At 37.8% G+C, this 22,207-nt stretch overlaps 1 protein-coding gene across 1 annotated transcript in view; it reads left to right on the top strand.

The window, feature by feature from the left end:
* Positions 1–834: 834 nt before the first annotated feature.
* Positions 835–22,207, top strand: part of LOC137403617 (medium-chain acyl-CoA ligase ACSF2, mitochondrial-like) — a 34,294-nt gene continuing 12,921 nt past the window's right edge. Inside the window, exons 1-9 of the mRNA XM_068089594.1 lie at positions 835–1,123; positions 2,239–2,370; positions 3,030–3,083; positions 3,767–3,924; positions 4,523–4,643; positions 10,966–11,040; positions 12,310–12,476; positions 14,922–15,087; positions 21,840–21,941. Of these exons, the coding sequence (XP_067945695.1) occupies positions 968–1,123; positions 2,239–2,370; positions 3,030–3,083; positions 3,767–3,924; positions 4,523–4,643; positions 10,966–11,040; positions 12,310–12,476; positions 14,922–15,087; positions 21,840–21,941 (1,131 nt within the window). The 5' untranslated portion in view covers positions 835–967. The remainder of the gene's footprint in view (positions 1,124–2,238; positions 2,371–3,029; positions 3,084–3,766; positions 3,925–4,522; positions 4,644–10,965; positions 11,041–12,309; positions 12,477–14,921; positions 15,088–21,839; positions 21,942–22,207) is intronic.

The raw sequence follows: 22,207 nt of genomic DNA, 5'->3' as shown, positions 1-22,207 counted from the left end.
GATAAGCCAATACCCTTTTCAATATCTGTCTATTTATAGCTCAAGGTAAAACTTATACGCAGTGTCTAAGTCCAGTATTAGCTTGATGTTCCCTTGGCTATGTCCTTGAGTTCAAAGGACAATCGTGTCTCTCTCAGAGTGACAAGGTGTAGCTTGGGTTAAACATTAAACAGTCTCTGATAACATGAAATGATATTCCAATTATGTTAATTATAACATGTATCATATGCATACATATATTTCTATACTTGGAACAGAGCAAAGATCAGTATGCAACCTCTTGAGCCATTGGGATGATCATTAGTTGATAACTAAGATTTGCCTCCCCTCTCCTTTTTCCTTACCTCACCAATCCATTACAAGTTTACATTATGCCATCTATATAGATATATAGCTATATAGATCTATAGATATATAGTTATATAGATATATATATATATATATATATATATATATATATATATTTCTCAAAGTTGGTCATTTGTTTGTAGGTGCATCCAGCTATAACTATTGAAATCTTGGAATAATGAATCAGTCTCACAGAAGATTTGATCTCAGATCCTCCTGTTCACCATTCCAACGCCTTACTAACCCACTAAGCCACAAAACTTGATCGATTAGTGAGGCAATATATGTCGGTATATGGAAACAAATAGGCTAACGTTTTTGGTCATCATGTAAAGTCATGACGTAGCTCTGTAGAAGCCGAAGCTCTTATTAGTGCGCTTACTCAAGTTTTCTATTGGCACTGATTAGAGCAGACCTATATCTGCTTAAGACAAATTTGTGGTGATTAGCTAACAGCCAAGAGCTCTCAGTATTATTTCATATACACATCAAACTTTGTCCAACACTAATTCCAGAATGAGGTTAAATACATGTTATCAACTGAAGACATCAGCAGCTATCAGTAGAGATAAGTACACGCATATCACCACATTTCACACAAGACTACTGAGGAGTCAAGATGCTGGTGAAGAGCTACTACCACGACACTCGCTACCCACTCTGTCCTTACACCCTTCCAGAGCTCTGGGAGAAAGCAGCTCTCAGAGATGCTGGTAACAAGGTTACATGGGTGGATCCATTTGAAGAGATGGGACAAAAAGAGCTTTACAATCAGGTTTATTTTAGGTTCTTGTTTTATTTCTTCTCTGAAATTCTTTGTATGCGGCGCACCAGTGTTAGTAACCATTTGCTTGTCTTTAAGCTGTTGAACGCAATAATTATTGTACTAGTTATAAAAGTATTCCAAAACAAGAGACGACCGATATTTCTCTCTTTCCTTTATCTGCTAATATTAGTGACAAACTATAAATCATTCTCAAGGAATTTTCGCAAGTGCGTTTTGCTGTGCAGTTTCACATTTTAATCCTGGAAGAATTTTTTTCAATTGATAGGCGATTGATTCACTAGTTATAGTCATCTCACTAGCTATATTTTTTGGGAATCTTTTGTGCAGAATCTTTTGACTATCACAGGGGACCAATAAGCTCGTCATGTTTATCAAAGGATGATATGCACTCCTCCGAGCTAAGGTTAAAAAAATTGCATTACAATGATGATGAAATAGACGTGTAAGGACAATAGACATGGTTTTATTGAATGCGTGAAGTATATTTGTGAAAATATTTCTATGAACGAGGTTGCATGAAGGTGTAAACAGAAGCCATCATGTTCGACTACGTCACATTTGAGCAATTTTTGAAAGGGATTCCAATCTACGGGGTTTTCGTGATGGCTGCGATTAACTGTTCGTTTTTGAGCTTTTAAGAGCTTGTAATTGCATTTCCACATATGTTGCACTTACAACACAGCAGAGTAAGACATGGTGAATCTTTTGACACCAAATAACTGCAATGTGAATTTTGTTGCAAGTCAACCTTTAATGTGATTCGGTCGAGTCTGTTCCGCTTGCTTACTCTTTGCATTTCTCACTGCCCAAATGTCAGTGAGATTCATCGTAAGGCTGATTGTTGTCCTTCTGCTAGGAAAAGCTTCTCTAGTAATCTCATTATAGAAAGCCTGTTTTGCAGAAGAACGCAAAAATAAGATCATGGTAAAAGAATAAAAACTTTACCCCATTTTAAAAACAAACCTTGGAAAGTTAAATTGGGGCCTAACTACTCATCTATTGCTATCATCTATGTGTGAGGTCAGACTTATCTATGACTCGAATTCACCGCTGTTACACTTTTTTAAAAGGTATGCACACTTACCAGAATTTTATTCGAGTAGGCAATGCAAGTAGCCAAGGGACTAATGGCTCTTGGGATGAAGAGAGGAGACACCCTATGTTGCTTTGGCTCCAGAGGTTCAGATCCTGCGATAATGTTTATAGCCTGCAGTTCTCTAGGCATTATCTACATGGTGAGAGTTGTTTTATTAATTTTTATGCTGTGCACCAGAGCAGTAATGTGCCCTGCAACTATTTTTTAAAGCAATCTTTGAAATGCTACAAACTAGACTCACTATCAGTTAAACTGCTTCATAAAGTGTTTAATCTATTTTTGTTTACTTTCTTATCCCAAATCACTATTGACAGTGAGTAATTGATCTCACAGATTTAGGAAGAACATTCCGGAAAAGAATGCCGTTACAGCTGTATGACGCTAAAATATAATCCGGCTTTTCCACAGATTAACAAAGCAATTTTATTTCCTTTTTAAATAACGAGACGTAAGTCTATTTTTGTACTGATCACATGAAACAGTACTGTGCATGTTGTAAATAAAACAAAAGTACACATTATATATAGTAAGTTAATCACTACTGTAGTGTCAGCTTTTTTCCCTTTTTATGCTCTTTTTGGGGAACAACATCAAAAAATTGATGTTTTATTTTTAGCTTTTAAACAAACTTCATTTGTAAAAATATATAAATTCCTTTACAACTAAATAAATTCTATTAAAACCAAGGAATCATAATGTCCACAAGAAAGAGCTCATAGTTGACAACATTTGTCCTAAAACATGAAATTGTCTTCTCTTATAATATTGCTTGACAGATCACATAATTATATATTGTAGTGCAACCACCTGTATGCTCCAGTAGACCAGCTTATGCAAAAGATTATAAGTAAGGTAGAATTTTATTATTTCCTTCTATTTATTAAGCCTTGGTTCCAAGACTTCCCAAGTTAAAGCTAGTTGCACGCTAAATTTTAAAAGCAATGTTTTGACAAACCATGATCAGCATTCTATACGTACAGAATTTTTGCAACACTCTGGTTTATGATCGTTTAGTTTGCCAGTTTGCTATGAATCTTGCGAGTTCATTCAAAATAAAGGAAAATTATGTAAAACTATAAATGTATCTCAGGGAAGGTTAGGAACTAAGGCTTCAGACACAGGCTCAAAGTCTCACTTGTGAGTATGGCTGAAGCCGCCAGTTGATTCACAATGGTTTTAATTCCATTAAATTTTTTAACCCATATTATAATTGTAGTGCTGACATGTTTTTGATATCATTAGAATTTTGTGGATATCATGCTTTCTTAAAAAAATTCATGATATCAAGAATGCTATTAAACCTTGATAACATTCTTTCCTAACCCCAGCTTAAGAGAGAAACCTGCAAAACCTTGTCATTGAGTTAATGTAGCCAACAACATTATCTGTCGGTGGGGAGAAAATATTTTCAATTTTGTAAAAATATTGTGCTGCCTTATCCTTACAAAAATCCTTACAAAAATGCCTTTTTCCCAAAAATGGTTTATTTTCTGTTTTTTTTAAATTCTTACAATTGAAATATTTTCTCATAACAGGTCAAACCAACTGCAGTACTCATTGGAGAGATACCTTGCGATGAAACTCCATTTAGCAGCCATTTTGTTAGGTCTTCCCAAAGTGTCACCGATCACAAAATATCCCATGTGATCTTTGACAGAAAGGCTGAAAAACTTGATGGATACTCAAAATCTAGGTCAGGTTTGTTTGTATAATAGCAATTAATAGGTCAAGTTATCTAAAGACTTGCTCATAGGCATAGAAAATATGTGCTTATTAGATGAATGTATGCAAATACAACTGACACACCGGCCTAAGTAGAAGCAGAGATAAGATCAGTAGACTATTTGCACTTCCTATTTTAAACAGCCAGTGCTTACAAATTTAAAATTTATATTGAATTGATAAATGTTAAGATTACGGTCACCTAGTAAACAGTTAAATCATCTTTATGAATATTTTTTACTGAACTAAATATGACTTAATACATGCTTCTAATAGAATATATTCTTTTTCATTCTGTTATCAATCTCTACAAAGATCAAGAGATTTTTAATCCTTTTTTTCAATCTATTCTTTTTTCCTTTTATTTTCTAATAGATTTATGCTAAATAATAATAAATTATTTAAATAATTTATAAATAGCATTAATAATAATAACATTATTATTAATAATCACTATCAAATAATAATAAATGACATTTTAATTGTTCTGACCTTGGAGATATTGGCAATGTTTTATATCAACTGCTAAATATGCTTAGCCTTTTGATGCTATCATCATTTTAACACAGCGACTGGAGGTCACTAAGTAGTGTCATGGCGGAGGGAGTGAAAACTATATCAGATGAACTTCTTGCTTCGTCCAAATCTAAGGTGGAGAAACGAGAGCCTTGTTTGTACTCCTTGTCTTCTGTAAGTATTATATGAAGATCTGTGGATCTCCAAAGCTAATATTATTTAAACATCCCTTTTTATATTGCTGATTTACGCTTCACAAATGCTGCAGGAATTGTGAATGGCTAGAGAAGACAACTTCAAAAAGTCTACAATCCTAAAGCTCTAAATAGTGAGATTACAATAAAATTGTATTCTCAAGTGCTGAAAGTTGCAGTAGAGATGAAAACAATTACTTGGTTGTAGAACATACTATATGATGCTCAGCTCAAAATCAAAGTTACAATATGCAGTGATGTGCGGAATAAACTGGACCCCTTTGTTGAACAACTAATATTGTCACTTACAAAATTGTTACTCATAGTGAATTTAGTCAATATCCATAAATTATGTATTAGATTAACCATCATTTTGTTTTGATTTTAAACATGTAGAGCAAAATGCTGTAAAATTATGTTTTTGAATGATTATGTAAGCTTAATTCTGAACGTTTCCTGTTTTAATGGTTGAAGATAGCAATCTGTTCAGATAGGATCACTGCACATGCATTTTTATTTGCATATTAGAAGTCATATACATGTATATACATGTAACTTGAAATAAGCAAATAAGTCACCTAATAAAGAACATCGGTATAAGAGTCACCGTAATATACAACCTGTATGTGTACAACAGCCCGTAATATACAACCTGTATGTGTACAACAGTCCGTAATATACAACCTGTATGTGTACAACAGCCCGTAATATACAACCTGTATGTGTACAACAGTCCGTAATATACAACCTGTATGTGTACAACAGCTAGCAATATACAACCTGTATGTGTACAACAGTCCGTAACATACAGCCTGTATGTGTACAACAGCCCGTAATATACAACCTGTATGTGTACAACAGCTAGCAATATACAACCTGTATGTGTACAAGCGCCCGTAATATATAACCTGTATGTGTACAACAGTCCGTAATATACAACCTGTATGTGTACAACAGCCCGTAATATACAACCTGTATGTGTACAACAGTCTGCAATATACAACCAGTATATGTACAACAGCCCGTAATATACAACCTGTATGTGTACAACAGTCCGTAATATACAACCTGTATGTGTACAACAGCCCGTAATATACAGCCTGTATGTGTACAACTAAAGTTTTAGAAAGCACGTTAAGTTACTTCAGAGCTTCTTTTGATATCAGCAATAGAATTATCGTAATAACAATAATTTTACTTTCTTTAAATTGTTTCTCCTCAAGTTTAAGGTTTTTCATTTCACTTTTAAGTGATGCGCTTTTACCACAAAAGGACGCAGTTAGATGAAGTTCACCATGCATAAATTGAAGTTATCTTTTCTCAATGAAAAATAACCTCATGGCGCAGACCATCAGGGCAACAGCTGTCCTAGCACTGAATCAAAATAACCTCGTGGCGCAGACCATCAGGGCAACAGCTGTCCTAGCACTGAATCAAAATAACCTCGTGGCGCAGACCATCAGGGCAACAGCTGTCCTAGCACTGAATCAAAATAACCTCGTGGCGCAGACCATCAGGGCAACAGCTGTCCTAGCACTGAATCAAAATAACCTCGTGGCGCAGACCATCAGGGCAACAGCTGTCCTAGCACTGAATCAAAATAACCTCGTGGCGCAGACCATCAGGGCAACAGCTGTCCTAGCACTGAATCAAAATAACCTCGTGGCGCAGACCATCAGGGCAACAGCTGTCCTAGCACTGAATCAAAATAACCTCGTGGTGCAGACCATCAGGGCAACAGCTGTCCTAGCACTGAATCAAAATAACCTCGTGGTGCAGACCATCAGGGCAACAGCTGTCCTAGCACTGAATCAAAATAACCTCATGGCGCAGACCATCAGGGCAACAGCTGTCCTAGCACTGAATCAAAATAACCTCGTGGCGCAGACCATCAGGGCAACAGCTGTCCTAGCACTGAATCAAAATAACCTCGTGGCGCAGACCATCAGGGCAACAGCTGTCCTAGCACTGAATCAAAATAACCTCGTGGCGCAGACCATCAGGGCAACAGCTGTCCTAGCACTGAATCAAAATAACCTCGTGGCGCAGACCATCAGGGCAACAGCTGTCCTAGCACTGAATCAAAATAACCTCGTGGCGCAGACCATCAGGGCAACAGCTGTCCTAGCACTGAATCAAAATAACCTCGTGGCGCAGACCATCAGGGCAACAGCTGTCCTAGCACTGAATCAAAATAACCTCGTGGCGCAGACCATCAGGGCAACAGCTGTCCTAGCACTGAATCAAAATAACCTCGTGGTGCAGACCATCAGGGCAACAGCTGTCCTAGCACTGAATCAAAATAACCTCGTGGTGCAGACCATCAGGGCAACAGCTGTCCTAGCACTGAATCAAAATAACCTCATGGCGCAGACCATCAGGGCAACAGCTGTCCTAGCACTGAATCAAAATAACCTCGTGGCGCAGACCATCAGGGCAACAGCTGTCCTAGCACTGAATCAAAATAACCTCGTGGCGCAGACCATCAGGGCAACAGCTGTCCTAGCACTGAATCAAAATAACCTCGTGGCGCAGACCATCAGGGCAACAGCTGTCCTAGCACTGAATCAAAATAACCTCGTGGCGCAGACCATCAGGGCAACAGCTGTCCTAGCACTGAATCAAAATAACCTCATGGCGCAGACCATCAGGGCAACAGCTGTCCTAGCACTGAATCAAAATAACCTCGTGGTGCAGACCATCAGGGCAACAGCTGTCCTAGCACTGAATCAAAATAACCTCATGGCGCAGACCATCAGGGCAACAGCTGTCCTAGCACTGAATCAAAATAACCTCGTGGCGCAGACCATCAGGGCAACAGCTGTCCTAGCACTGAATCAAAATAACCTCGTGGCGCAGACCATCAGGGCAACAGCTGTCCTAGCACTGAATCAAAATAACCTCGTGGCGCAGACCATCAGGGCAACAGCTGTCCTAGCACTGAATCAAAATAACCTCGTGGTGCAGACCATCAGGGCAACAGCTGTCCTAGCACTGAATCAAAATAACCTCGTGGCGCAGACCATCAGGGCAACAGCTGTCCTAGCACTGAATCAAAATAACCTCGTGGCGCAGACCATCAGGGCAACAGCTGTCCTAGCACTGAATCAAAATAACCTCGTGGTGCAGACCATCAGGGCAACAGCTGTCCTAGCACTGAATCAAAATAACCTCGTGTGCAGACCATCAGGGCAACAGCTGTCCTAGCACTGAATCAAAATAACCTCGTGGCGCAGACCATCAGGGCAACAGCTGTCCTAGCACTGAATCAAAATAACCTCGTGGCGCAGACCATCAGGGCAACAGCTGTCCTAGCACTGAATCAAAATAACCTCATGGCGCAGACCATCAGGGCAACAGCTGTCCTAGCACTGAATCAAAATAACCTCGTGGCGCAGACCATCAGGGCAACAGCTGTCCTAGCACTGAATCAAAAAAACCTCGTGGCGCAGACCATCAGGGCAACAGCTGTCCTAGCACTGAATCAAAATAACCTCGTGGCGCAGACCATCAGGGCAACAGCTGTCCTAGCACTGAATCAAAATAACCTCGTGGCGCAGACCATCAGGGCAACAGCTGTCCTAGCACTGAATCAAAATAACCTCATGGCGCAGACCATCAGGGCAACAGCTGTCCTAGCACTGAATCAAAATAACCTCGTGGCGCAGACCATCAGGGCAACAGCTGTCCTAGCACTGAATCAAAATAACCTCGTGGTGCAGACCATCAGGGCAACAGCTGTCCTAGCACTGAATCAAAATAACCTCGTGGTGCAGACCATCAGGGCAACAGCTGTCCTAGCACTGAATCAAAATAACCTCGTGGTGCAGACCATCAGGGCAACAGCTGTCCTAGCACTGAATCAAAATAACCTCGTGGTGCAGACCATCAGGGCAACAGCTGTCCTAGCACTGAATCAAAATAACCTCGTGGCGCAGACCATCAGGGCAACAGCTGTCCTAGCACTGAATCAAAATAACCTCGTGGTGCAGACCATCAGGGCAACAGCTGTCCTAGCACTGAATCAAAATAACCTCGTGGCGCAGACCATCAGGGCAACAGCTGTCCTAGCACTGAATCAAAATAACCTCGTGGTGCAGACCATCAGGGCAACAGCTGTCCTAGCACTGAATCAAAATAACCTCGTGGCGCAGACCATCAGGGCAACAGCTGTCCTAGCACTGAATCAAAATAACCTCGTGGTGCAGACCATCAGGGCAACAGCTGTCCTAGCACTGAATCAAAATAACCTCGTGGCGCAGACCATCAGGGCAACAGCTGTCCTAGCACTGAATCAAAATAACCTCGTGGCGCAGACCATCAGGGCAACAGCTGTCCTAGCACTGAATCAAAATAACCTCGTGGTGCAGACCATCAGGGCAACAGCTGTCCTAGCACTGAATCAAAATAACCTCGTGGTGCAGACCATCAGGGCAACAGCTGTCCTAGCACTGAATCAAAATAACCTCGTGGCGCAGACCATCAGGGCAACAGCTGTCCTAGCACTGAATTAAAATAACCTCGTGGCGCAGACCATCAGGGCAACAGCTGTCCTAGCACTGAATCAAAATAACCTCGTGGTGCAGACCATCAGGGCAACAGCTGTCCTAGCACTGAATCAAAATAACCTCGTGGCGCAGACCATCAGGGCAACAGCTGTCCTAGCACTGAATCAAAATAACCTCGTGGCGCAGACCATCAGGGCAACAGCTGTCCTAGCACTGAATCAAAATAACCTCGTGGTGCAGACCATCAGGGCAACAGCTGTCCTAGCACTGAATCAAAATAACCTCGTGGTGCAGACCATCAGGGCAACAGCTGTCCTAGCACTGAATCAAAATAACCTCGTGGCGCAGACCATCAGGGCAACAGCTGTCCTAGCACTGAATCAAAATAACCTCGTGGCGCAGACCATCAGGGCAACAGCTGTCCTAGCACTGAATCAAAATAACCTCGTGGCGCAGACCATCAGGGCAACAGCTGTCCTAGCACTGAATCAAAATAACCTCGTGGTGCAGACCATCAGGGCAACAGCTGTCCTAGCACTGAATCAAAATAACCTCGTGGCGCAGACCATCAGGGCAACAGCTGTCCTAGCACTGAATCAAAATAACCTCGTGGCGCAGACCATCAGGGCAACAGCTGTCCTAGCACTGAATCAAAATAACCTCGTGGCGCAGACCATCAGGGCAACAGCTGTCCTAGCACTGAATCAAAAAAGTTACAGAGAAAGAAAGCTAGCAAACTTTATGTTAAACACATTTCTTTGTAAAACAGATGCTCTAAACCAGTGTTTCTCCAACTTTTTCTTATTGCGTAACATCCATTTCTTTTTTGCAACACCTCGTATCAAAATAACTTATTTTGCTCAACTCTAATAGTATTTATTATAACATCAATAAATAATCAAATGCAATTTAATACAATTCCATGGTACAACCTGATTATGAGCGCATCTGAAATCATGTCTAGGCTCTGGTGGACAATGTCGGCTGTTGGGTTTAATAGCCAAAGTCATAAACCTTTGCTAACATCCCCATGTAGAGGGGCAAACTCGTAGCTGATGAATAGCCTTTCAGGCTACACTATGTAGCTGGAACTCATGATTAGTCAGAAATCTATAGGAAAGTATTCCTTGCACAGCTGAAGTTGTTGCAACTTCTTGGTTGTAATATAACATGGCCGCATGAAAACAGATTGTATTAGAACATGTAATATATTTATATAGATATATACAAATATAGAATATCTTCGCGAACCACTTAAAAAGCTCTCACTTACCACTAGTGGTAGGCGAACCACAGTTTGACACCCATTGCTCTAAACCTACGGGACCAGCTATAAACATCCTAATAATTATTATTAATAATTTTTATCTAACATAACAATCAAAAAATAATACTTGTTATGATAAATAATTATCATAACAATAACCATTATTCTTTTTACAAAAAGAAAAGAGTTTTGTTCTGCACATGGACTCTATCAGTGTGACGCACTTATCGATATGCAAGTCACCATACTTATTACCATAGAAGTCATTTGAACCAGAAGTTAGAAATAGAGGGCAAGATGTGTGAGGGCTATTCAATTTTGAGACATGTAATATTTGGAAGGATCTTGTTTTGATTGTTTCAGACACCTTCGTCTATTCCATTCACTCCATTCTTGAAAAACGTAGTGTTTAATCATATTACACCTATATGTAAAAAACCTGTTATGAACTTTGCAATAAAATACACTGACTACTGGAGTAAATATTTTTGAAACCTACGTTTGACTAATATGCTATGTTGTTACAGGGCTCCACAGGAGACATCAAGTTGGTGCTTCTCAGCGGTGCAACGTTTGCAAAAATTGACAAGACAAAACCTGAAGTAGGTTATAGTTTTGGATGACTCATTTTGACGATTAACTGATTAGATTGATCTCTTTATACTCTTTATTACTCTCACTAATCCCATTATTAGTGTAAAGATCTTGTACTATTATGCTCATATATCATAGACACAAACAAAGGAGTTATCTTTTCCCTTGCTCATCAATTGCATTGCGTCATCATTCCTAATACAAAGTGATCTTGAGTCAGGCTGCGTGATACGCGCGTCTGTGATTGGCATCGCATGATTGGCTGGCGAGAATGGGCCATAAGAGTTAGTCAGTGATATGTGATTTCAGGTCGTTGACCTGTGAACTCTGTTTTGCAGACGAACGTGCAGTTAGCTTGTTCAGTCAAAATGAACCAGTCTGCTTTACTTGCAGCTAAGCATGTATTTTAATAGTTACTAAAATAATTCTTGTTACGCAAAGGCTCAAAGCTATTTGACAGAAGGCAAAAGGTGCTAGTTATGAACTTTTACATTTACAGTATATTAGAAATGCTCTTTCATTTGCCTATTATTGTATTGTGCAAACCTGCTATGGGTGTATTGTGCAAACCTGCTATGGCTGTACTGTGCAAACCTGCTAAGGTTGTACTGTGCAAACCTGCTATGGGTGTGCTGTGCAAACCTGCTATGGTTGTACTGTGCAAACCTGCTGTGGTTGTACTGTGCAAACCTGCTATGGCTGTACTGTGCAAACCTGCTATGGTTGTACTGTGCAAACCTGCTATGGTTGTACTGTGCAAACCTGCTATGGTTGTACTGTGCAAACCTGCTATGGCTGTACTGTGCAAACCTGCTATGGTTGTACTGTGCAAACCTGCTATGGTGGTACTGTGCAAACCTGCTATGGTGGTACTGTGCAAACCTGCTATGGTTGTACGGTGCAAACCTGCTATGGTTGTACAGTGCAAACCTGCTATGGTTGTACAGTGCAAACCTGCTATGGTTGTACTGTGCAAACCTGCTAAGGTTGTACTGTGCAAACCTGCTATGGTTGTACTGTGCAAACCTGGTGATGCTGCAATTCATTTAACTAGTTTTGAACTTTGGTATTGATTACATGCATTTGTTTTTTAAACTTTACGGTGGTGTTGGGGTTGAAAGTCAAGGTTCAAAATCAATAAAGCTTATTACAACTACACACATCTGTAAAGTCATAACCTCTCCAAATTTTAGTTCAAGCAATGTTTCCACATTGCTAAAATTAGAATGATTCATCTCATCAAGCTATTAATCTTATAGTATTAATTTCTATTATAGTTCAAAGTTCTTGGACTACCCGATGCGGCGACAGAAGAAATTACGCTCTGCGCTCAGCTGGTAGAGAGCCGATTTGTGAATCGTGACCTTGTTGTGTTTCCTTATGGAGGAAGAAGAGAAGAGAAAACCATTGTGTCAGAACTTCTGCAAGCTATAGAAACTTACAGGTAAATATTTATTTACAGATAAATACTCCACGAGAAGTCTTAATAAATAGATATTTCAATCGAGTCTTTCTGTCATCTTTACCAATAGGGCTTTTTAATAGGTAGCCTACAACTGCGACCTTGTTTTACTCATCATCAGGTGTAATAGCTATAAGTAAAATTATTCTGCTTACGCATGGATGGTTGATTGGTCCAGTTCTTAGAGACTGGTCTTACCAAAGGGTAAGTAATGAGCTCAAATCCTGTTGAAAGCAATTTTTTACTAATTTCCAGGCCCGTAGTCCCTGGGGCGGCTGAGCCGTCCCAACTTTTTAGTAATTTTGGGCGGCTAAGTAATAAGAATTTCAGTCTATGCTCCATTAACTTGGATTTTCCAAAAACAAATTTACTGGCAACTAGCGTTCTATATCGTCTCCGTGGACCGTGGTGATCTCGCCAAATGAGTGATCTTGTGAGACGTTGTTGAGACTTGGAAACTGAACGTTATAGCTTATAGTAGGGGTGTGAAAAAGAACCCCAAACTTGTATTTCCCTTCTCATAACATAACTGAATCAAAACATCGATGAAGAGCACTATAATTGGGACGTCTAAATAATCTTCTAATATTGCACATATATAAAGATGTTGAAATAGATACAGAATCAGTAGTGAAAGATTTCTGAATAGGAAAAATTGACAGAACAAAAGCTATTGCAATAAAGAAGTAATAGCTCTTGTTCTGTCAATGTCCCTTACAGAAATCTGTAGTGTCATGAGTTTTATATCGGTCGTTAAATAAAGAAGAGGTTTTCCCTACCATGAACCATAAACAATATATTTATGTAGATTTTGATGCTTACAATTGATTGCATTTATGCATACTTTGAGGGTTGTTCATGTTTAAAAGGTCAGGGGCTTCGGGGGGCTTACACCGCTCCCAAACCCCCAGGTGTTCATAACTAGCCGCCGAACATTTGCAGCCGCCCCAACTTGCAACCAGGGAACACAAGCCTGCTAATCTCTAAGTTTTGTTTAGGACAGAAGGATAGCCGGCCGGATGGCATGGTGTTAGTGGATGAGTCTATTTTTGTTTTTTGATGTATTGTTTGTCTTGACACCTTTACTGTCAGGTAAAATTAGCGGTTTTGGAAGTGCATTTGTACAATAGTTTTCATATTTATCGAGTAAGATTGAGAAGTATTTGTTAAACTGCTTGTAATTTAAAAAACCCTGCTAAACTTAGGATTGAATATTTGGAAACAATTAAGAAAAAATATGTTAAAACATTTTTATTAATATCAACAGAAGAATGTATTTTTTTCGTAGCTAAAAATCTGCAGTTGCAAAATGATGCGACTAAATTTTTTCTTAATTGTTATGGTTAACAATGTTATTGTTATTGAACTGAAATTGTTAATTTCTCTTCTAAATTGTTTTAGAAATATGACTTATGAGTTCCTATCTAGCACCAGCTAACAGTGTAAATGTTTCAACAGAATTTTAACATTATAAAGTTTAGGCGTGGTTGAAAGATTTCATCTCCAGTGCTCTAGAAGTTTATATCAGATAAATCTAATACTAGATAAAATAGCTATAAATTGTTACTGTTTTTAATTTTCGTCTTCTCAGCTACAAGAAAACCTCTTTAACGTATGTTATTCAAAGTTTAAGAAGCTACTGAAAGCTGTAATTGATGATATCTCAGTCGATGTTCAAACATTTTTTAGTTTATGAAGTGAATGTATTTTTGAAACTGTTTTACAGTTAAAAAAGCTTATACATTGTTTGGTTGGTTTTAAAACACAATCTTCCTGCTCAAGATACGGAAGTAGCTATTGAAACCTTGTATAGCTTCTACCTAAAGGATTCCTCAGGATGTTAAAAAATGAAACGGTGAAATAGTGTGTGTGCGCGCGCGTGCGTGCGTTTGTGCGTGCGTGTGTGCGTGTGTGTGATACTCATACATACGTGTGCTAGTATGCAAACAGAGCCCTCAACTAAGGGTTTGAATTAACAACAGTGTAGTTGCAAACATGTAGCGAGTACCTTTGTGGCGTAGATTTGATGAGATGTAGATATTCGCCTCTAATAGACACTGATGTTTGGCATAGCCAAGCAAAAATAGATAGTTGTGCTGCAATTGTGTGAAACAAAACTAGTATGACCAGAAAATACTCTAGCTAAGCCCTACTTTGGTGCAACTAAGTGAAAAAAATCTAGTGTGACTACAAAATACTATAGCTAACCGGTACTTTGCTGCAATTGGTGAGAAAAATGAGTGTGACCACAAAATACCCTAGCTAAGCCCTACTTTAGTGCAACTGAGTAAAAGAACTAGTGTGACCACAAAATATTAGAGCTAACTACTGGTTTCAAGTTATTAAAGGAAATGTATGTACTTTGTCTGAAACAGTCTGTAAGAAGACAACTTCTCATTTAACCTGTTCATTTTATATGGTGACTAGGGTGACAGGATTTTACACGGACCAGTACTACATAATGAAGATAGTGAACATTCCAGAATACAGAGAGGGCTTTGACCTCAGCTCCTTGTGCTGCATAATTACAGCAGGAAACATCGTGTCGCTAGAATTTAAAAGGAGGATGTTGAAAATAGCTTCACTTTCAATTGTAAGTAGTCAAGGCTGTTAGCCTCTACATATGCCTCTTCTGTGGATGTTAAAATGATGATTCAAGTTTTTTAAGATGAACAATGGGTTTTTAAGAAATCAGTATAGTCCACCATCACTAAGGAAAGAGTACTGCTAGCCTGGTATGTCCTATTTTGTGTCTCCACAAGCTTTGTAAAGTTGATAATTTCTAAATTTTACAAACTTTCCAACATTGCTAATCATCATTAAATTTTTTTATTAAATCTAAAACTTCTTGTAAATTAATTTTGTTATAAATCTAAAGCTGCACAACTATTCTAAAAGCTTTCTTTTTAAAAACTACTGTGTTCTAACAAATAAATACCGGTATGTAACCATTGGATTATCTGCGTGTCGTAGCTGGTAAGATATGGGAAGGGGGGGGGTGAGACATCTTTAGTTTTCAGCTAGGTGTCAGGGTTCTGGTTTCTGGCCGCAATAAAAGCAGAAATAAATTCAACTATACTTAATTTGATACTGTCTAGAATAAAGTTTTTGGTCATGCATTAGGCCGCTTTCATCCTATTAGAAGGTAAACTATGAAGGAAAATGGGAGTACAACTCCTTAAAGCACATAAATTACATAATTTTTTTATTATATATTTCAATACATCAGAGTCTTGGCTTTCGAATGAGCCTATATTCAATACATAAAGAATAATAGAACTATGAAAAACGGGGTGTCAAAAGTACGACTTGCAAAAAAAACACTTGGTTCAGGTACTCAAAATGTGGCGTCATAATTCTCATTTAGCCTTAGGTAGTCGATCCCTTTCGCTGCCATTGAGGCTGTGTTTTTCTGTGACAATCGGTGCTGTTAAACCTGGAGAGCACTAATAATAAACTAAGATTCTAGATAATCAACAATGCCCTGATCGTGCTAACGCCCGACCAATACAAACACATGTTGTGGGTTAATTAATTATGCTTCAACATATGTACTGTCGTTGATAAAGGTAATGAAATCACATCGATTAAATTATGACCTGCGGTTGCGTGGCCCTAGGACTAAATGTCAATCGCACTTTCGCGAGATCACGCAATGCTTGAAATTAGTCTCAGTCGTCACCCTTAACATCGCATTAAAAATAAAGAGCTAGTGCATAATATCATCTGGAAAATATAGTATGGTTCTTGGAGTCTGAGGTACTTATCATAGAAATAATATGTACATGGAGAACTAATGACACTGATTCCTTTGTCATCTTCATTTGTTCTCTGGAGTTGTCCTACCTTCGCCTGCCACTAGCGTCATTATCGTCACTTTCGTAGTTGATAAATAAGCCGTAAGAGCACACAACAACAAATATGAGAATTGTGACGTCACAATTTTCAAGACTATGCCAGTAAACTTTTTCGCGGTAGAGCTCTGAGAAAATCCTATAAACACCAACCAATGTCTGCCTCACCATGGCAAACAATAGCTCATTCGAAAGCCAAGACTCTGATGTATTGAAATATACAATAAAAAAATTATGTAATTTATGTGCTTTAATAATAGAATATCGAAAGTCACTAACACCAGAATTTTATACTTTAGCTGTAAAGAAACTTATTTAATTTACCTTTTGTATAGAGCATCGTTTAATCTAAGAATCAGACATTGCCTTTGAAAATCAAGCAGCACTTAGAATATTTTTGAACATGGCTGAGTTAAAATGGAGGAAGCAGTTGAGGGAAGTGTAACATTCATGCAATTCTCATGCCATCATTTATAGTGTATATTATATTAGAAATGGGTAGAACCCATTAGTAATATGATAGCATTAATACTTCTGTTATTTTATATTTTAGATAATTTGCTTATTTTTTATTTTATCTCATTTTTTATGTCATATTATAATTTGTTTTAATTTATTTTTTATTCTCCTTTTGTTTTACATTGTTCCTTTTTTATTTTCTATTTCATTTTTATGCCTATATTTTTCATGTTTTTATGTTTGTATCATTTTATATATGACGAGTTCGAATCCTATCTGGTTGCGGACAGACTGATAGATGGACAGACTTGGCTCTTATTATAGTAAAGATTCAACATTTTAATTTTATTTGTTTTATATTTTATTTTACGTTATATCAAGCAGCATTTATATTTGTATCACTTCATTTGCAGTGTTCACACAGAATTCCCCATCACAGACATTGTTTAGAGCTTAATAACCTATGGATGTAATTCTTTAAAGGTCACCAAAAAAGATTGTTACATCTAAAATCCTTGTTTATAAAGAAAAATATTTGGGTTGAGGTGGTCACCGTCAGCCTTACAGTTGCAAACTGCAAGAGTAGTAGTCACGTAATATACTATTAATCAGAGAAAAATGCTCCATTATGTAAGAACAGTAAAATCCAATTTCTAAAACAGCCAGCTTGATTGTAAACAAAAGTGAACAGGTCAACAACTTCCTTGCAAGCTTTCATGTTGTGTATTCTAATTCCCGTGGTAGCAGTGTCAATATTGATGAGGCTTGCTTTACTGCTCTGTAAAAACTGGTGCCCTGAACCTATTCAACGCTGCTCTGAGCACTCACATAAATGTAAAATATGCTGTAGTAAAGAGATGAAAAGACCCGAAAAACTGCTTCAGGCTCGTATCTTAACAGATAATTAACATTTTGCATTGATACCTTAATCGATAACAACTGCTTTCTACATCTTTAGAAGAAGATGCTCTAATATCATGTTTTTCAACTATCATACATTGATATCTAGTTGTAATCAGTGGAGTTGCTTAGTTTATTGACGTTTATTGTACATGTAGTGTAATAACATTATTTGGAGTTGGTAAATGAAAAGATGAGCTTGATATTCAACGAAAGTAGTTTGAGATACTACGAACTTTTTAATCATAGGATTTTACCAAAACCAAAAGATTTCCAATTTTTAAATTAGCATTTAGTTTGTCATTACAGGCTGTTCAGCCTATCACTTTTCCTTTGCTTGATTCGATAGATGGTTGTTGGAGCAGACTATAATTGTCGCATTTCTTAAACTATAAAATAAAGAATCACCATAAAAGATAAATTCTACTGCCATCTAAGAGCAGTAAGGCGAAAGTAAAATGTAGCTGAAACTGCCAGCAGATGTTTAATTTGTTAATTTTTTTTTATCTTTGCAGCAATGCTGATGTGCAGTTCAATGCAAAACTTAAAACTGTGAATTTGATAATTGAATTTGCTATTACAGAGCATGAACAATGTCCAGACAACTTGGAGTCTTTCATTCTTATGAGTTTAAAATAAAATATCCTCATGCATACATCTATTTAGGAAATGACTGTTTATATTTGTTACTTCAAGTCAATTGTACAAAAGTTTAGAGCTTCAACTATAGTTTAGCTATCGTAATTAAATATTTCAAAAGATTTACCTAGTAACATGTTTTGTAACTCTTGGATTTGCAAATCTCGGTTTTTAAACACTCAGGTTTGTAACAGGTTTGTTACACTCAGGTTCGTAACTCTTAGGTTTGTAACTCTCAGGTTTTTAACTTTGAAGTTTGTAACTCTGAGGTTAGTAACTCTCAGGTGTGTAACTCTCAGGTGTGTAACTCTCAGGTTTGTAACTCTCAGGTTTGTAACTCTTAGGTGTGTAACTCTCAGGTTTGTAATTCTGAGGTTTGTTACTCTCAGGTTTGTAACTCTGAGGTTTGTAATTCTCAGGTTTGTTACTCTCATGCAGGTTTGTAACTCTGAGGTTTGTAACTCTGAGGTTTTTAACTCTCAGGTGTGTAACTCTCAGGTTTGTAACTCTCAGGTTTGTAACTCCCAGGTTTGTCACTCTTAGGTGTGTAACTCTCAGGTTTGTCACTCTCAGGTTCATCACTCTCAGGTTTGTAACTCTCAGGTTTGTAACTCTCAGGTTTGCGACTGTCAGATTTGTAACTCTCACGCTTGTAACTTGATTTGCTAAGAGATAAAAGCGACAGCATATTGTTGTGACTAACCAATATCAGCTCTACTATATATACTGCCAGAGGCAATAGCAGCTATATATAACTTTTAAAGGATCAATACACGGAACTTGATGCCATTTTCCTTATGTCTTCATAAATGATGCAATGTAATGGTAAGGCAGCAAAATAGGGAATGTAAGAAAATAAACGCTGTGAGTATTATAGGCTCGAAACAATCAAAAGGCATAACTGAATGCTTATTGACAGTTAATTATTCCTGTATAGTCTTGTTTGTATTATCAGGAAGTTTACAATCAATGTTATTCTCATTCAACCAGTGCAAGCATCAGTTACAATTTTGACTCAGTAGATGGGAATTGCCCATGTAATAAATGGTTAATTACTTATATGGTAGGTACAACATGATTGACACACTTAAATATGGACAGTATTCCTGCTGAGAAACATGCATGATAACTCGATAGATCTTCATTTTAATGAGTCTATTAAATGATGTATTTTAATGATTTATTATTCAGTTGCCTAAAAAATTCATGTAATGGCCTTACATATAAATATATAAAAGGATACAACTGTTTTGTATGATACAGCTTTAAATATATATACATAACATAACAGTATTGAAACCAGGTAATCTACTTTTAAAGTTTTGTAAGCTGTACTGAACTAGTACTGCACTTCTCGTCAATGTCATAGCTCAAATCAAAACTATAATGATGTTTTAAACTGGACAAAAGATGCTTTAACCAACCCGAAATGACTGCTATAATAAAGGCCATCCAGACGAGACCACAAATGATCCAGATAATTACTAGGACTATATAGAGGATGGTCGCTGATTGGTCACCTGAACCTGCGGCAAAAGCAGGATAGTAGTCACCAAATCCGATGGTCATCAGAGTGATGAAAGTAAAATAGACCGACTCCGCGTAAGACCAATGCTCTACGACAAAAAATATCGCTGCCGCACACAAACTGAACACTAAATATCCTGTTATGGCAATCAAAGTTGGTCCCACCATAGTTCGGCATCTCATATTACTTAACTTAGCTGCTGACTTTTGAGACAACTTTTCACTGAGCGCATGTAGTCTTGCTCCTAGTTCACTCGATGCTAAGAAAAATAAAGGGATACCAAAAATAGCATACACAACAGCAAAAAATCTTCCAGCAAGTGTCTCAGGCGAAATGTTTCCATATCCTATTGTGGTGACGATGGTCGTGGAGAAAAACATGGCGCTTGTGAAACCCCAACTCGCACCATGTTTGACTGTGCTATTTTCAGCTAGCAGTATTCCTTGCTCATAGACCTCTATTATGTTCTTTGTCATATCCAGCAGTTCAACATTACTAATACATGTTTTGTTTGCCAGAAGATCTGCAATCCAGTCATTATACCTGATCGCAGTTTTTTTCTGGTTTGAATCTTCAATGAAATGAAACACAATACCGCCAAAAACTATATACAGCACGTAAATCAAAAACAGCAGTGCTAACCACTTCCCTTTTAACAGCCGTTTAGTAGTAACATCATCCTTGTCGATATTAAAGTTCTGCACAAAATGTCTTGGAGTTGACTGTTCTCTCTCACTTCCGGTATCTTCTTTCACTTCATTCTCTTTGCACCAACTAGTTTCTTGCTTAGCCATTTCTCTGTAACTCTAAGCGCTACTGATCAAAACTCTAAAGACTGATCAAAGGCTATCCTTCGCACTCAGTAATGATATAAGCGCAACTGCATTGTAGTATCGACAGCGCACTGTTAAGTAACGCTGTGCATAAAGGAAAGCTTTGTTAAACATTTTAGCATATCCTTTCCTAATTGTTTTTTATCAATGCTGCAATTGATTATTTTAGAGCAAGCGCACAATGATTGGTTCGTTTGGCTGGTTATTATAATCGAGTGTTCATTTGATAGATCTATTTTAGTTTAGTATGTAATTCTTCTTATGTAATCGTAAGCTACATTGTTCTGGTGTGGTAGACAAGCGTGTCTTTTGATATTGAACTACCCAGAGATAGAATTGTCTAATCATACTTTGCTTTAAGATAAACTATATGTATTTGCAATTTACAATCAAAGTTTAACTACTGTATATTGTTTGTTAAAATCATAACCTAGAAATATGGAAAAGACTGTTTGATGCCTGATTACTGTTGGACTAAGATGACAATCCGCCTTACTCTACATCTGCCTCTGTACAATGCTAAAATAGTTTGGTCAGCTTTGGCTCATAGTTGAATACAACTTTGACTGTACTAGACTAGTACAGGCTAGTACTACTAGCCAAGCACTGACAATATATTAGCCTAGTGCTAACCTCATACCTGCCTTGTACTAAACAAGAACTAATCTAGTACTGATCTCGTAGTATCTGATTATTAATCATATACTGATGCCAAGCTAATCAAGCACTAACTAATTACTAATGCAGTATTTTTTAAGTATTACACAAGTATTAATCAAATACTAGATAAGTGCTAGCCAAGTACTAAACAAGTACTAGCTAAGTACTAAACAAGTACTAGCTACATGTAAGTACTAAACAAGTACTAAACAACTAATAGCTAAATGCTAAACAAGTACTAGCCAAGCACTAAACAAATACTAAACAAGTAGTAGGCTAGTATTGACCAAATAGTAACCAAGTACTGATCATGTCCTGATCAAGGAAAACTTTATACAAAAACAGTAAAGACTGCCAGCTCTTATCGAAATATCGCATAGCCTATGGACTGCAGAGACTTCCACCAACATTAGCCTCTAAAACTAGTCTTTAAACTGTAATTCTAGAATGTGACCTAGTTATATTGTTGCAGGATATTTATGGATCCACTGAGTTCTTCAGCACTGTAGCAGCGGAGGGAGGATCATTGTTGTTACGCCCCACATCAGTGGGACAACCTTACCCTAATACTGAGGTAAACAAATAACCAACAGCAGCTATCTGTATTTACACTAAATAATATTGAAGTCGAGGTACAGATAGATGTTTTAAGACATACATGTACATAAAAACAAGAACTATTTAGCATGACCCAATTAAAGAGTAACGAGCTGATTGGTCAGAAAAGACACATAATTCAATCAGGTAATCGAATACAGTTACAACATGACCTACTTAAAGTGAAAGTAAACACATAATTTTAACATTGTTTTATATGATTGGTAATGCATGATACTATGT

Source organism: Watersipora subatra, chromosome 9 (assembly GCF_963576615.1).
Source record: "Watersipora subatra chromosome 9, tzWatSuba1.1, whole genome shotgun sequence".
NCBI classification, from domain to species: Eukaryota; Metazoa; Bryozoa; class Gymnolaemata; order Cheilostomatida; family Watersiporidae; genus Watersipora; species Watersipora subatra.
This window is presented reverse-complemented; position numbering and strand designations above follow the sequence as displayed.